The 17205-nt window shown below is 33.6% G+C and overlaps 1 protein-coding gene across 4 annotated transcripts in view; it reads left to right on the forward strand.

Annotated features, from left to right (window-relative positions):
* Positions 1–17205, forward strand: part of LOC129227279 (neurogenic locus notch homolog protein 1-like) — a 90288-nt gene that overhangs the window by 26915 nt on the left and 46168 nt on the right. For 2 of the 4 annotated variants that reach the window (XM_054861811.1, XM_054861810.1), the window contains exons 5-10: positions 2108–2206; positions 4816–4914; positions 7395–7496; positions 9054–9149; positions 11165–11266; positions 13515–13751. In XM_054861811.1, coding sequence (XP_054717786.1) covers positions 2108–2206; positions 4816–4914; positions 7395–7496; positions 9054–9149; positions 11165–11266; positions 13515–13751 — 735 coding nt within the window. The remainder of the gene's footprint in view (positions 1–2107; positions 2207–4815; positions 4915–7394; positions 7497–9053; positions 9150–11164; positions 11267–13514; positions 13752–17205) is intronic. The other 2 variants (XM_054861813.1, XM_054861812.1) reach the window with 1 other exon arrangement.

A 17205-nucleotide genomic window follows, 5' to 3' on the forward strand; every position in this document is an offset into this window, starting at 1 on the left:
CTTTTTATGAAAATACCGAGGAGCTGTTAGCAAAACAAGTGTGCTTAGGGTCAAAATGACCCCTCCCGTAATTCTAGTGTTAATACATTTTTAACACCTTTTATTTCACTTTATAGTGTATATGTAGTTGAGTCGAACTCTCTTATAGCGAGAGAGAAGGGACCACGATATTTGCTCATTAAAACTGAATGCTTGTAAGAAACAGGTTCATGGAAAAAATTATTGAAATGCATACGCACCTGCTTTGCTTGTTTTCGATTTCTCTACAGTGGTGAAGAAGTTGGTTAATTCCTATGAACTGTCTTATTGTCTCTTTCTTGTGCTATTGATGGTCTTTCAAGGAATATTCATTGACCAAAACATCGTCATTTTCACACCATACTTAAACAGTTGAAGTTTTTTTTTTGCATATCAAAAGACATTGAGTTTATTGATGGTAGTTCAGTTTCAAATTCTTGAAAATTTTTGCTGTTATTGTCCCTTTGATTGATTTTTTCATTTGTATTAGCTGGAATTTGAACTACAATATAATCCAAAATAAGTACACACATCAGAAGTGATAACATTAACATCAACAAATGTAATTTTTCAATGCTCTTACTAAATTTATTTTTAAGGATTTAAGACTCATCATGTTGCTGGAAGTCAATAGAAATTTTGTGAATCACGAATATATTGCTTGTTTTAAGCAGGTTTTTCTCGTTAAGTTAAAAGAGAGTTTTGCTCCCAGTAGACTTAACATTGCACCAACCAAATGTTTCTGATTTCTTCATTAAAACCGAGTTTTCCTTAAATCAGGGCTCGTTATAAGTGAGTTCAACTGTATGTATTTGGAAGACCTGCCAACTCTCCCATTTTTTAAGGGAGGCTACTATTTTCTCCTGGTATTACATTAAAGTACCAATTTCTCCTGATTTTCAAAGATTTTTTTTATCATCATTCTTTCTTAATTTCTCAAGATTTTCATTTGTAAAAGGAAAATCAATTTCTAATTCGAATTGAAGGGCACTGCCATAGCTTCTGGTCGGTCATTCCAAGCTCGTCTCAGCCTGCGAGATCAAAATTCTCGCTCATGTGATTGGTTGTGACGTAGAAATGTTGCAAAGTAGTATTCTAATCTACTCAAACCTTGCCGCTAGCTAAGTTCGAGTAGATTAGAATACTACTTTTCGACATTTCTACATCACAACCAATCACGTGAGCGAGAATCTCGATCTTGCAAGCTGATGAGCTTGGAATGACCGCCCTGGACCTTTCCAAGACCTGATAACACCACTATTCTGTCAGTATATATATCCATTGCCAGATCTTACAATTTTTCTCAGCCAGGGCAAAATATTGAAACTGCCACCCTTGCACATCTTCCATCAAGTTTTATATCAAATTTCAACAAAAAAATTCCCACAGAAATAGGACGAATTTGTTGCTCCTCAGAAGTTTCTGTCAGTATATAGTCCGATCTAACTATGTACTGATCCGATCAGTAGATCTGACTATATACTGATCCGAGAGTCCGATCTTGATAACTCGAAGTTTATAACTTGAATATTCCTTTATCTCAAAGGTCTCATTCGGCCCCAAGCTCTTGAGACTGTGGTGGGAACTTCCTATAGCTTGAACTACCGATAACTCGAACGCTAAGCCAGTACCTTGGGAGTTTGAGTTATCGAGAGTTGACTAATTGACTGTATATTACAGGGGGGGGGGGAGGTGAGGGGGATATAATGGGACAACAAATCATTTTTTATTTTGCTACAAAGCTTTCAGATAGCTCATTGGTATTTTTATGACATTTTGAAGCACTAAACATAATCTGTGTTATCAAAAATTTCTCTCAATGTTGTTTATTTTTAATAAACAATCCTCTTTCAAAAAGAGTCAAACTAGATGCCTCAAACTGGTTCAGGTCAGGCACATTCAAAGTGGAATTTGATTCAAGGGAAAATTATAAAAAGTAATAAAATATTAAATATTGTATCCAAAATAAATCAATTTTTTTTAATGTTTTTCTCTATGAGTGAAGAATGAAATTTGAAAATAATGAGCATTAATTTCTCAGCTCAAAAGAAACTAAAAGAAGTGTTATTCATTGTTGCTATTATTTCAGATTGCCAGTGTGGTAAAGCCACTGGTTGTACCTTTGAAGCAGGTAGCAAAACTTGTGACTGTTTACCTGATTTTGCCCAGAAAGGGGAATCATGTGAAGGTAATATTCCTTTTTTTCCCATTAACATTTATTCTCTATTGATTCTTATCAACTATAAGCTAAAACTTTAGTTGATTTCGCTAAAGTTAGAAAATAAACTATATTGAAGGCCAATTAATACACTACGAAGAAGATTTCTGCTGATAAAAATTCTCTTCCATAACTTGCCAACAGGCATATTCTATACCAGTATTTTCACATTAAGTGTATTTTTCAAACATTTTAATGAGGCAGTTAAATGCTCAAAATTTAATTTAATAGCTTACTAGAAAAATTATGTTGTAATTAGTTTAGATTTAGAAAAAACTTTTGTAAAACTAATTTTTGTCTTAAGGCTTAAAAGAAGCAGTGGTGGGGGGGGGGGGGGTAAAATTTTAAGTATCAAAATATCACCAAACAGGCAATTGCTTCTTTCAAATGTAGAAGAGTAGAAACAATTTTTATCCGTCATGCTTTGACAGGCGATTTTCTAGTTTTTTAAATATTGATGAACTAAAGAATCAAACGGCTTTGGATAATACACATTAAAGCGCAAAAAATGAATCTGTTTCTAATATTTATCATACATTAATACCCCAAAAACTTTTTTAAAAATGGAAAATGTTTAAAATAAAAATATTTATCTTGTAAAATATTACCCCACAAGATAAAAAAAAAAAGAAACGTTTAAAACTGAATTAGTTAAACATACTGATCAGACTAAGAACACAAATAAATAATTTATTGATTAAAAAAACGTATTTATCGAGGTAAATTAATTAAAATTAAATTTTGATCTGGACTCATCCAATCATTCCTTTCAGGAGATTTTTTTTTTTGTTTTTTTTTTTTTTTTTTTGTTTACTTGTACCAATTTAATACCAGCTTTCATATATGTTGAAAACAAAGATATCTTTTTCTGCATCAAATTTTTTTAAGTTCCAGGGGAAAGCCCCCCAAATATTCAGCACATCAAAAATTGCTTAGGATAGCATTTTTGGAAATTTCATTTTGAAAAAATACTGGACCTGATATTACAAAATATGGCCTTACAGTTGCATTTTTAAGACTTGAGTTTCAGAAAATATTCAGCCAAGGGTCCCCATACCGCCTTTCTTTAATATCACAAGTAATGGGTTTTTAAACGACTTTCAAAACATTTACGTGGAATAGCCCCTAAATATGAAACATTGCTTAAGTTTTTTGGACCATAATTTTGTAACATTTTCCAGGGAAGGCTTCAGATCCTCCTTCCCTTAAACCTTCAAAATTTGTCTAAAATTGCGTTTTTGAAACTTCAATTTCGAAAACTTGCAGGGGGGAGGAGACGTTGATTTCAATCTATTTTTTAAAGAAAAAAATCAATCAGAGACTCTCTGAGCTTCATCCTTTATTCGAACGTCAATAAACATGACCTATAATCACGTTTTTAGAGATTCAATTTCTAGAAATTTCTGCTGAGACCCCTATACCTTTTTCCCCTTAGCAAAGAAAATCTAAAAATGCATATTTAAAACTAAAAGTTTCAAAATTTTGAAAAGACCCCCCCCCCCCCTTTCCTATCAGATCAATTTTTTTCAATGTGCCCCCCCCCCCCCCCCCACACACACATGCACACAAAAAAAATAAATAAACAACTTTTTTTATAGTTACATTACTGCACGCTCGGTAGAATTCCAAGAAATTTCGTGGGAACTAGGCAGAGGAGAAGGGGGCCTTTTAATTGATTCTAAACAATTATAATCTCAGAATTTGTATTTGCTTCAATAATACAAAGAAACGAATATTTTGGAGACTGGGAGAGAGGAATATTTTCGTGCACTAGGAAAAAATAGAGAATTATTGCAATGATTATCTGTCTCTGTTTTGTGTGTTTATGACTGTGCATGAAACACAAAATGAAGGGGCGCCCAGGGCGATTTGCCCCTCTCGCCCCCCCCCCTCTCCCCTGTTCGGACGGCCCTGCCTCAAATCAACTAAACTTTAAATTAAAAGAATTTTGCCACAGAGGCCTGAATATAAACAAATCAAGTAATATCTAAAAATCAAATATCTAGCAGATATCCGTAAATGAGATTTACATGGCATTTATTTTAAACATTTGTGTTATTGAACAGTCATCCACAAGCTATCCAAATATCTATATCTAAAACATGTAGAAATCTGGAAAGCTAGAAGACTTGCAAAAATCCATATCCAAAAAATCTGGATATCCATAAACTATTCGAATATCCACATCCAAAACATGTCACGACATCTTTAAGATGTGCGAGGAATCCATATCCATTGATGTAGACACATCTGGATATCCATCAGCTGTGTGGCAAATCCAATAGATATTTGGATAGGTAATGGACCTTTTTGGATGTCTAAGTGATAATTGTGGTTGTCTGGGATATGTATGTGCACTGCCAGGCTAAGCATTAAAATTCTAGTTTAATAGATAGAAAGGTTTGTTTTAAAATATTTTTGCCTATGTTCTTTAGATTCTTGTTCAGCATTCAACATTTCTTTTGTTGTACTCGTATGAGATTCTGTTCAAGATTTCATTATAGAATCTAGATTGTTTATTAGTGAATAACATTTTGATTTGTATTATTTCCCTTTCTATTCCTGCATGAAATGTTTAGAGTGCAAGTGTGGTAAAAACTCAATCTGTTCTTTTGTTGATGGAGAGAAAAACTGTACATGCCAACCCAAATTTGCCCTCAAGGACAAAGAATGTACTGGTAAGAACTTTTTATTTAAAGTGACAAAATATTCTAAACTTATGTTGCTCGTAATACTGAGGGATGAGATAAGTAATGCAAAATTACAATGATGAAAAATAATAGTAATGATAATGAAACCCTTTTTTTTTAAATGAACCTTTTGTATCTTATTGATGAAAGCAATGTATTTTAACAAGATGTCCAAACACTCTGGGAACCGGGAATTCTGCGGGTATTTTAAAATACCACTGGAAAACACAGGGGTACTCACCCACCCCCCACCAGCAAGAGCATATTTTTTGAAGCCCCCCCTCCCCCAAAGCTAGAGCGCCCCCTACAAAAGTAAAAAATGCCCCTCAAAACACCCCCCCCCCCCCAAAAAAAAAAAAATGCTGCAATCTGCGCCATGGCCTCCACCCTCCACCTCCCTAAGTGGGCTCCCCTGGAATAGAATGGAAATTTGCTGGAAAAATGATTTACAACATATCGTTTTTTACTGCAAACATGGTATATTTGATTTTTAACCAATAGGCTCTTTGAGGGCCCCCTAAGGATGATTTTTTATACTTTAATATCAGCTGTGCTCATGTGAACCTTTGATCCTCCTACTTTCAAGGGGGAAAATCTGAATTTCATGGAAGTATAGTCCTTACTTTCAGAAGAAATAAGAAATGCTTCCTGAGTTTTTTTTTTTTTTTTTTTTCATTTTATTTTTGAAAATAAACATTATAAAAAGAAGAAAATGGAACTGAAATAAATATAATGCTTGGAAAGTGAGTCTGCCTTCATTGAAGCCCACTTGAAAAGAAAACTGAATTTGAGGTTGCTGTGTGGGTGGCAGAAGCAAAATGGGGTCGTTTCCAAAATTTTAAAAGTTTTTTTTTTTCTGAAAGAGCATGCTTAAAAACATAGGATCCTACCATTTTTTAAATAATTTGACTAAGTTTTATATTTTTAAAAAATTACTTTAATCGGTGCGCTTTCATTGTTTAACGCTTCTACCAATGACATCACAAATGATGAAATGCCATTCAGAACAGCACAATATTTAATTCGCATCTTTACTCACGTGTGTTGGCAATGATATGGTTCATAGCAAGCATAGAGGCAATTTTTGATTCACTGCTTGATTATCATAACATGGAAACGCAGTGAAAAATGCGCCCAAGTACATCATTTGTGACGTCATTAAGACCACGCCTTGTTTGAAACATCGGGCATTTTAAAATATTAATTAAAAAAATAATTGTTGGGAAAATGAAAGTATTTTCTGGCTTCATGTTTTTTTTTTTTTTTTTTTTTTTTGCTTATTCTATCAATTTCTGTGACTAAAAAAAGGATTTTTGACTGAAGGAAACAACCCCATTGCAGCTTTACTTACATATTCAAAGTGTAATCATGATTGAAGAATATTCTCATCGAAGGGGCTGTTGGGCAAAAGTGAGCACGGAGGCCATTAGTCTCCCAAAAAATTATATCCTTCTTAAATAGGTTTTGAATTTTTTTTTTCAGTGCACTATTCTAGTGTCATATTTTATTGCCTGTTACACAACCTTATTTTTTACAGGGTTCGTACGCTCCTTCAAAACTCCTTCATTTAGGAAATTTTTTTGAAGGGCCCTTCAAACTCCTTCATTTTGGTTTTAACTCCTTCAAAACTCCTTCTTTTTTAGTTCAAGACTACATAGTCTTCCTCTATGACAGAAACTTATAATACTTTGATCGACAACTAACTTTGTCACAAGGACGATTTTAATGTAGTAATTTCGTTCATTTATTTTTGTCATAAAGATGTGATTTACAAATTGATCGTTGTTAAGTCATAAAAGTTGAAGGTGAAAATTTTATTTGAAGACATTTTATACATGAAGTAAAACATGATTCAATGGAGCTTGGCTATTTTTTCAAGTTTTATGATTATTGTTTTTTCCTCCACCACACTCTCAGCAGCAAAAGTCAGGTTGTCTAATTATTATTTAAATATTTAAAACTACATAAATAGATATACTACATTAAGTGATTGTGTTGAAAAAACAATTGTTTAGTAGATCGCAGTTATGATATAGTAAAAAGGGTCATCCACAAGTTATGCCATGCCTTGAGGAGGAGACAGGCTCATGAAATTGTGACAAGGGGAAGAGAGAGGGTGACAAAAAGTAACATCACAGTTATTGTAACAATATATTTATAAAAAAATATGACATGCAACAAGAGGAGGAGTTAGGTGATATGTGACACTTTGTGATAAAGGGGAAAGAGGGTCAAATACGTTCAAAAAAAAAGTGCGACTTTATTTTTATGACAGCCCATTAGTACTCCTTCAAAAACTCATTTTACTCCTTCAAAACTCCTCCAAAACTCCTTCATTTTATTTCTGAAATTGAGTACGAACCCTGTTTTAATATATATTTTATTACTCAATGAATTTTTTTTTTTTTTTTTTTTTTTTTTTTTTGCCTGATTTCTTGAAATTTGACATTGATTGATTCTTAATGTAGCCTGTGACTGTCATGAAACATCTGTGGGATGCATCTTTGATGGAGATAAAACTATATGCTTATGTGCTAAAGGATATGCATTGAATGAAACCAAATGCACAGGTATGTTTTGAGTAAAAAATGCTATTATGAATGACATTTTAGTGTGAACTGCTGCCACATGTTTATGCTACAGATAGCTAAACTCTTGAATTTATCATTTATTTTTATGTTGTTAAAAAAGTTTTTTTTTTTTTTTTTATCATCAAATTTTAGTGCATTTTCCTACATGTGTGTGTTAATTCTATAATGAGTTTAAAACGCCTATAAATATTTTATAATATGAGTAAAATAGCTAAGGGAATAATTTTTGCATATATAGCAATGCTTCAAAGTGCAAAAAATTAAAAATGGTTCTCCTGTACTTCCTTACTAAAATAGGTTGTGGTAAAAACAACTATGCTCTTCCCATAAACAGAGATAGTAGTTTGCTATGATTAAAGAGAAATTAAAATGCAAAATAGTGTACAGTTTCTTTGTGTGTGTGTCAGGATGTATTTGATATGTAATGAATGAATTAAGTTTTTTTGTTATAGTTCAGCTCTGACATAAATACAAGTCTGATTTGATACTAATGTCTGCTTAGGGCTTTGAAAACTGGAAACCCCCTTGAAATATTTTCTGGAAAAGTTAAACTTTTTTGATTTTTGCGATTTTTTTCTAAAATCATATCTATATATATATAAATGAATGTTTGTCTGTATGTCATCTATGAACTCAAAAACTACCCGGCAGATTCGGCTGAAACTTTCACCGTTTGTTATTTTTGGTACTGGGAATGTTTTAGATCAGTTCGAAAAAAATCCGATCGATAGTTCCTTTTTTATTCCAATTTAAGTCACAATCCATTGGATAAATACGAATAAAATTATCAGCAGAAATTAATTCATGTGAAAGATCTCATTGATAAGAAGTTAGCTGTTGCCATTTTTCTTGAGTTTGAACAAATAAATTCTTTCTTTATTGTTTTATGGCTTTTCATGCAACGGGGGGATTTAAAACTTTTTCTGTTTGATATTTTTAGCGATTGATTGAGCTTGCAAACTGCGTGAGTACAAAATTTGAGTATAGTCACGGCTTCACTTGATACCTGGACCGATTAATATGAAAATTGCTATATATATGTATTTTTCCACGGAGAAGGTGCATAATATGCTCATTGAAGCCACTCGCCACCAGGTGGCACTGCAGAGTAGCAACGTCTGCCCCATTCAACCGATTGTCATGAAAATCAGTATAATGATGTATTTTTTTGTTGACGTAGCAACGCGCGTCAGGTACAGCTAGTTAAAAATAAATGTTTAGAGAAGGGAAACTGGCATCCCTTAAAAGCAGAAAGAGGGAACTTCCTTTTAATGTAAATTTCATGTGTATGTGGAAGCTTTGGCCACAGCATAATCAAGTTTAAATAAACAAAAAACTCTGCATTCATCCAATGTGAACAAAATTGCCCATTCAACAAGGAATTAGTAAATGGGGCAGGCATTGCCAGTAAAACAGCCACCCTTTGTTTTACTTTTGATGAAACAAGGTATAATTTTGTTTTTTAAATTAGTTTATCTACTCACGTTTTGAAAATTACTGCAGTGTTCTCCTCAAATATATTTTTTTAAATTTTAGAATGTGATTGTGTCCATGGAATATGCTCATTTGAAAAAGGTCAGAAACAATGTAGCTGTGACAAAGGTTATGCTTTTAAAGATGGCGTATGTCAAGGTAACTACTCCTTTAAACTTTCTTTAACTAATGAATCTATTATTTCAAAAAGGATATGTCCTACTTGTTTTCATTGAACTTTCGCCTTTTCTGAAATAATGGTTTCAACTATCGATAGCAGCAATCAGCAATCTAAATTAACTGGTGATCTATTTTCCAAGTTTGGCGAACACCAAGATCGACTGGGGGGGGGGGTATCTGATACCTCCCCTTGCTGTGTGAAATCCTGTTCAAAACAATATTTCCCGACTTTAAACATTTCTAAAACAATCACACCAAGTTTTGTCCGTAAATTCATTAGAACTTTTGTGGATATTTATCAAGAACAAAAGGCAAAAAAAAATTTCTTTTTCTTAAATATTAAAAGTTGTAGCAATTTCAGCAATTATAAAAAGTTGTGAAATTTTTTCAAATAACTTTTGATCTAGAAGTTGAGCCTCTTTTTTTTTTTTCAGAAATGGATGTTTATTAATTCGACTAAGTCTAACAAAACCAAGTCTGGTATCTTGCCATGATGATCTGAAATCTGGATTGAGATTGATGGGTTGCCTACTGCTAATTTACAGCAACCTAGATCTTTTTGTTTAAATCTTAGGCATTCCTGTCTCCTGTATGACTTACAGGATATTTGTAGTTGGGGAAAACCTAACTTGGTAGCATTGTGAAGTCTAAGCAGAACTTAATCACAGCATTATGTCGCTGCCTGATTATGTTTGCCTATAATGAATTAAAAAACTAGTGTTTTAGCCCGAAATATCATAATAAAATGCATACAATGAATGCACCTTGATGCTCTGCTACAAGTATCATCCAAATACTTTTGCAATGAAACTAGGTCATCATTCATTTCTATTCTTTACTGCATTTAAATTCTATGATATTTAACATAGTTCTTAAAGTCATTTTTGGAATAAGAAAGAATTGACAACTTATTATTAAGTAAAAAATCAAAATGATTTAGCTAATTTGTTTTCTATTTTATTCATGCTTAAAATTGTACTGTGTAGGGGAGACTGTTGTACCTTGGACCACTTCTAAAACTTTTTCGTTTTCAAAAAAACAATGTGTGATTTTTATGGTTTTTAGTTACTAAAACTTAATTTCAAGCCTTTTTGCATACGTAAAAAAATATTTTGGATTATAAAAAAAATATTTTTCTATATTTTTCACAAATTTTATGTAATTTGGTCCATGGTACATGATGCTCATTTACCTTGAGACAGACCTCTTGTACTTGCTTAACTGTATAACTTACGTTGAATTCACGTTTATTGGACCCACTTTCATTCAACTTTCTTAAATGCCTAGTAATGGCTGACATGCTGACTTTGAGTACTTTTTCGACCTCACTAAAAGTCATTTTTTTTGTCAGGATCATTACTTCTTAATGCTTCAATTGCATTTTTCAATGCCTCAACATCTACTGAATCCCTCTTGATTCCAGTTTTACTTCGAGGCATGATGAAATCCTACTTTAAAAAAATAAATAATAATAAATTAAAAAAACAATTACTACAACCTATAGTACCTATTGTACCTTGATCCAGTGGTTCAAGGTACAAGATGGAACTTGGTTTCAAGGTACACGAGGGTGCATGTTTATACAAAAGTGGCTACCCTAACCTAAAAGCTGCGTAAAAAGTAAAGACCAAATGCTGAATACACTTACTGAGAGATAGGCAATAGATATAAAGATCAATCAGTTGGGTAACAGTAGTCTTTAAAAGTCGAATTTAAGTAACACTGGAATTATTTACTTTTGTTTGCGCAAATCACAAAAGAATCACTGTCCACATAAAAGCTGGAGTTTCAACCTGCAACTCACTCTGGCAGGTGGAGAGACTGTCATGGCTGACATAGTAACGTGATTCCTCACTAGGTAAAAGCGCTAGCTGATTAGAGTGCATGGCGCAAGGTACACCATGGTCAAGGTACAACAGTCTCCCCTACTTATGTTCTCCATAAAGCAACAAGTTGTCTTCCATTCCTTTTTTCCCCCTCTCTCTCTCTTTTAGTTTGTGATTGTGGGGAGCATGGAAAATGCTTGTTTGATGACTCTGGAAGCAAAACCTGCGAGTGTGATGATGGATATGCTTTTAGAGACGGAAAATGTCATGGTAAATGCAACATACTCATCTTTCTCACAAAACTAACTCATAATAGTCTTTCCCAGTAATGAAAAGCTAATCATTATACATTTTAAAGTAATTGTGCAATGAACTAATCATTAATGGCTTCTGTGTTAATTAAAACTCTTTACTTCAATGCTTTATTCTTAGATTGAATTCAATGTTCTATTTAAATTTTGTTTGTTGACATAAACCAGGGAAAACTGTTATTTTTATTTTTTCCAATTGAAAATTTGCTAGATGTATTCTACTGTGTGCAGGTAAACAGCAGTATCTACAGAAATGAGTTTTCGAAATATTTGAAGAAATGCGTTTTGGATTCAATACTAACAATAGGAAAATGTTGGAATTAGACGCCTTTTTCGCGCCTTTTTTTCAGTGAAAACCAAATAAGCAAGCTTGTACAATAAAGATTGCGTACAATAGATGACAAAAATGCAAAAAAATGAAAAATTGGCACTGCCCTTTACCTGCACACGGCAGTATTGTAGTTAATCTAAAAACATGTTTGTAACAATAACTGTAAAAGGTTAGATCAATTTTCTTTACATTACTTGTTACAATGCTTGTTTTTCAATACATTATTTCAATTTGCGTTACTGGTTACAGTGCTTGTTTTTAAAATTCAAATACATTATTTCTATTTATATTAGGGTAATGGCACCAGCAACAGACATACTTAAGACATTGCTCTCAGGTGAACTCAATTTTCCGTGCTTTTTAATTTATTTAGGCTTTTTAAACTACTTTTTTCTCATGTAACTACATCTCATCTAACGTTTAGCTGCTTCTGGATCCTCTGAATTAGTTAATTCAATTTTTATTTGCTTCTTCTTCTTCAAGGATTAGGCATATTGCCTGTTCCGGCTTCTTGGTCGCACCACGGCTTCCTGGGCCTACTACGGTCTCGTTTGCCCGTTGGTCTGTAATAAAAGGCAGCTCTTGGAAGTCTCCCTCGTGCCATGCGTCGAACATGGTTTTTCCAATCGTTGCGATATTCCGTGATTTTTTCATTTAGGCTGAATATCTGTAATTCCCTTCGAATAGATTCATTCCTTATTTTGTCTAGGATAGTGCAGTTCTTCAGTGATCGCAAATACTTCATCTCTGCTACTTGAATTCTACTAGTTTCTTGACTGTTCAAAGTCCATGTTTCAGAGCCGTATAGTAAGGTTGGCACCGCCATAACCTTATAGAACTTCATTTGAGTTTCCATTCTCGTTTTTCCCTTTAGGGCTCTTGTAAGGGTTCCACATAAGTGTTGAAACAGATGTAGTTTGTTTTGGACCTCATTGTCGTGGCCAAAGGTGATATCACATCCTAGGTAGTTTTTTTTTATTTGCTCAATTTCAAAAAAAGGTCCGACCTCCAGTAACAGACACCGAAAAATCTAATAATACCCAGTAGCATATAGGATGAGGAAAGGATGAGTAATGGACAAAATTCCCTTTTTCTCTTCAAAATGTGCAAAAGTTCTTTATTATTAGATCTAAAGACTTATTAAGTTCATATGAACATGAAACACCAGCTGACCTCGTGGTGACTGTTCCCAACCTTCCACCGCTGACTTAGAAATACCAACTGGCTCATAAAATTCACTCTCACAACACTAGATGGTTGCATTGTATTCATGGGCCACGGTAACATCAGTTTTACCCGCCTAAAATTCTAATTGTTTAAATCCGAACTTATAACTATCTGTTACTGGTGCTGTTTTACCCTACTTGTTATCTATCTGAAATTCAATTTTTTTCTGACCTAATGAAAACTCATTTCTAGAAAGTGATTTATTCTGCTGTATTATGGGATATTTCAGTAAAAAAATCTTATTTCATGCCAATTTTATTTACATTTTCACTCTATTTATTCAGACTTCATTTTTATCTGGGTAGGTGCCCACCAGAAGGGGGGGAGGGGAGGTTGTCATGGCACAGACTGCGCCATTGAAATTTTTAGGGGGGTTATTTTAAAGGGTATTTTTTAACTTTTGGGGAGGGGTCTTAACAATATTTAGGGGTGCACCCTTGCTTTTAGGGGGGGCACTCTTGATATTTGCCACATAATAGCGCAACTATTCAATATTTTAATGGCTAATTGTGTTATAGTATTAATCACAACTATGTTTCAAATAAATGCTAATGTTGCAGAATAAAATAATTTCTGAGAACTTAAATTTTTGTGTACACATTTTGAAAATCTATCATGATTTTTTTTTTTTTTTTTCTTCTTTTTTCAGCTATTTGCCAGCAAGAAAGTTGTGAAAATGGCGGCACTTGTGATGAAGAAACCAAGTTCTGCAGCTGCAAAAATGGAACAGAGGGTGATTTTTGCAAAATCGTTGTTGATTGTTTAGACTCCTTAAAGGAATGCAAAGGTGATAATGGAAAGTGTACATATAATGTAAGCAATCAAAAAGCCCAATGTGATTGTCCAACTGGAAAAGAGTTTGATAATTCATCAAAAAAATGCAAAAGTAAGTATGCAGTGTTTGAAAACAATATATTTTTTGAAAAAAAATATTATTTCAACATTTTTTTTTTTAATTTTAAAAATTTATTTCATTTTTGTTTATTTTTTAAGGATAAGAATTTAGTAAAATATAAAAGAAAATTTAATCTCTCAAAAGAAATATTGCTAAATATAAAGGCAAAAAGCAAAGTAATTAATTCGGTAAATGTTCTTAAATTAAAATGAAAATTATGAAAAGGAGTAATGTGGTGTATTGATCTAAATGAGATCAGGCAAATTTTAAGACCCTTGAAGAATTTTCATAAAATTGATTGCTTCTAAAGAAGACGAACTAGTTTACCATGAGTTGGTCAAGTTGTTTGGTAGTAGAATGGTAATTTCAATGTGGTTTATGTGATTGCTGTATGTATCTATGAAGTTGATTAAGAATGAGTTGTACTATTATACCTTAGTTTTATATCTGCTATGTATAGTCGCATAACAAATAAGTTACATAATTTGGCAAGGACGGATACAAGGGAGGGGCGGATGAACCCTGCAAAGGCAATTTTTCCGAAATAGAAGCACAAAAACGAAAGTGTAGGCCCTTTTTGATGACATTATGGAAAGGAATGAGGTTCAAATATCCCTCCTAGAAACTTTTCGGCATTGGAAGTTTCAAAAACGCAATTTTTGACTATCTTTCGCAATGTTAGAAGAAGGCTTTTGGAGGTCTTCATCGGACATTTCTTAAGACGCGACTGCAGACATTTCAGCTAGTGTTTGGGGGGGAAATCGGTTCAGTAACTTTCTTCCAGTAGCTTCTAGAAACTGAAGTCTTAAAATCCGCAATTTTAGTCGACCTTTGATGATCTTAGGGCTAGGGAGTTTTGAAACATTCCCCTGAAATTATTATGAAATTAAAGCCCTAAAACTCAATTTTTGAATGCCTCTTTCAACGTAAAATGAAAGTTAGAGGTTTGAGAACTTTCCTTTGAAAAATCTCTATAATTTAGTTGTTTTAAATAAAAATGCTGTTGCATCCCCCGCTAAGCATGCGTAATCAGATATGTAGTAAAAGGTAAGTTAAAAAACCAACTGCCCCCTCCTTGAAACATTTCTGGATCTGTCCTTGTAATTTGGTTAATAAATAAATGATTAATCACATATCATTTTTAATTTCTTTTCTATAATTTATTTTTAGAGCAAGTATTTTTATTTTTCTGCACTATGCATGTCTGTTTTCAAAGTGTAAACTATTTAAAGTGCACACATACAAATGCAAATACAAATACAAAAGTGACGACCAGCAACAGGCTCTGGGCCCAACTAGACTGGTCCTAGTCAATTTATAATCCCCAGTGAAAATCAATGGCCCTCTTAAAACTATCTAGTCCCGTGCTCATTACCACCTCTTCCGGTAAGCTGTTCCAAGGTTCCACTACCCTGCTATAATAATAATTTTTCCTACTGTCCGTGTTAGCCTGAGATTTAAATAGCTTAAAACAATGACCCCTTGTCCTGTTTTCAGTGCTAAACTTCAGCCCCGTAACATCTTTCATTTTAATAAATTTAAACAACTGAATCATGTCCCCTCGGTCTCTTTGCTCAAGACTGTACATTTTTAGCCTTCTAAGCCTGGAATCATAGTCTAAATAAGAAAGTCCATTTATTAGCCTTGCAACCTGCCTTTGAACCCTTTGCAATACATTAATATCTTTCTTAAGATAAGGAGACCAAAACTGAACAGCATACTTCAAATGAGGTCTTACCAAACTTCTATATAAGGGCAGAAGAACTTCTTTAGATTTGTTTGAAATAGATCTATTGATAAACCCAAGTATCTTATTGGCTTTGTTGCTAGCTATGCTACACTGTTGGCTGAACTTTAAATCCTGACTTATTAATACGCTTAGATCAGATCAGTAACTCTTTCTGCCTGACTAATGACTGAACCTTGCAAATAATAACTTGTACACTCATTTCCATGCCCTAAATGTAGCACTTGACGTTTCCCAACATTAACAGCCATACCCCATTTATCAGCCCACTCCGTAATATGATCTAGATCCTCTTGCAGCTGATTTGCTTGCTCTTCATTTTCTACACTCCCCATAACTTTGACATCATCAGCAAAACAATTCATGTTCCCAGAAATATTTTTATAAATATCGTTCATAAAAACAATGAACAAAACAGGCCCTAACACTGATCCTTGTGGAACCCCGCTTAAAACCTCACTCCAATTAAAGTAATTTCCCCTTACAACTACCCTTTGTTTCCTTCCGGTCAGCCAGTTTTTTACCCAAATGAAAGTTTTCCCTCCTATTCCTATATCAGCTAATTTGCTAAGTAGAGCAACATGTGGTACCTTATCGTCCAAAGGTTCTTATTGTCCAAAGAAATGGTAACTTTGTCATAAAAATGTAATAAATTAGTTGCACAAGATTTACCTTTCCTGAAACCGTACTAAAAACTAGTCAATAGATTATTAGTCTCTAAAAAATTTACTATCTTATTTTTTATCAATGTTTCAAAAATTTTGCAAACCACCGAAGTTAGACTCACCGGTCTATAATTTCCCTCACTCCCTTTAGACCCTTTCTTGAAGAGTGGTGTAATGTTAGCCAGCTTCCAGTCCTCTGGCAGTGTCCCCGAGTTATAAGACGCATTGAAAATATTTGCTATTACATTTGCTAATTCCTCCGCACATTCAACTAAAATTTTTGGATAAATATTTGGTCCCAGAGCCTTAGTTTCTTTAATTTTTTTCAAATGAAGTAAAACGTCATCCCTGGAAAATACAAAGTCCTCAAGCTGTACTTGATTGATGACGCAAACTGCGAATAAGACAACAGTCACCTGCAATAATAACAATTCTCCCAAACTGGCGATCCAAATAACTTTATTTCTATAAAACCAGTCGACCAACTTTTCTTTACACCCCATCCTATTCAAAGTCCGCATTTGTACAACAGATGCATCTTCGTCCGACATAACCGTGTAGTAACAGCTGTCATCAATAGGATCCGTTGTATCAGCAAACTCTTGGGGTCCGAGGAAACCGCAGCATTCAAAATGTTCTTGAACAACATTTTTTGTTATTTGGTTTACTTCACTCCATGCTGTGCTCAATACATCTGTCATCTTCATGCTCAAAACATTCAAAGCAACAATGCCACCTACTTCAGCAGAGATTGTTAGCACAGAAAGAACCAAATAAAATTTCATAAGGCAAGTCCCTCTTTTATAGGACCCAATCCATCCTAAAATTTCATTTATAAACAGTAGAGAACCAACACATAAAATTATATAGGTAAATATCAAGCTACCAGTGAAAAAGCTCTTAACTGTAGGAGTTGTAGCCAAGACCCACATGGTATTTTTAATTTCCTCAGCTGATAATAAAAGCTTCAACTAAAATGAAAGTGATTACTAACTAAAATTCAAATTTTGTGTTTAAATATAGATTACCTATT

The sequence above is a fragment of the Uloborus diversus genome, chromosome 8, assembly GCF_026930045.1.
Source record: "Uloborus diversus isolate 005 chromosome 8, Udiv.v.3.1, whole genome shotgun sequence".
In the NCBI taxonomy this organism is placed as follows: Eukaryota; Metazoa; Arthropoda; class Arachnida; order Araneae; family Uloboridae; genus Uloborus; species Uloborus diversus.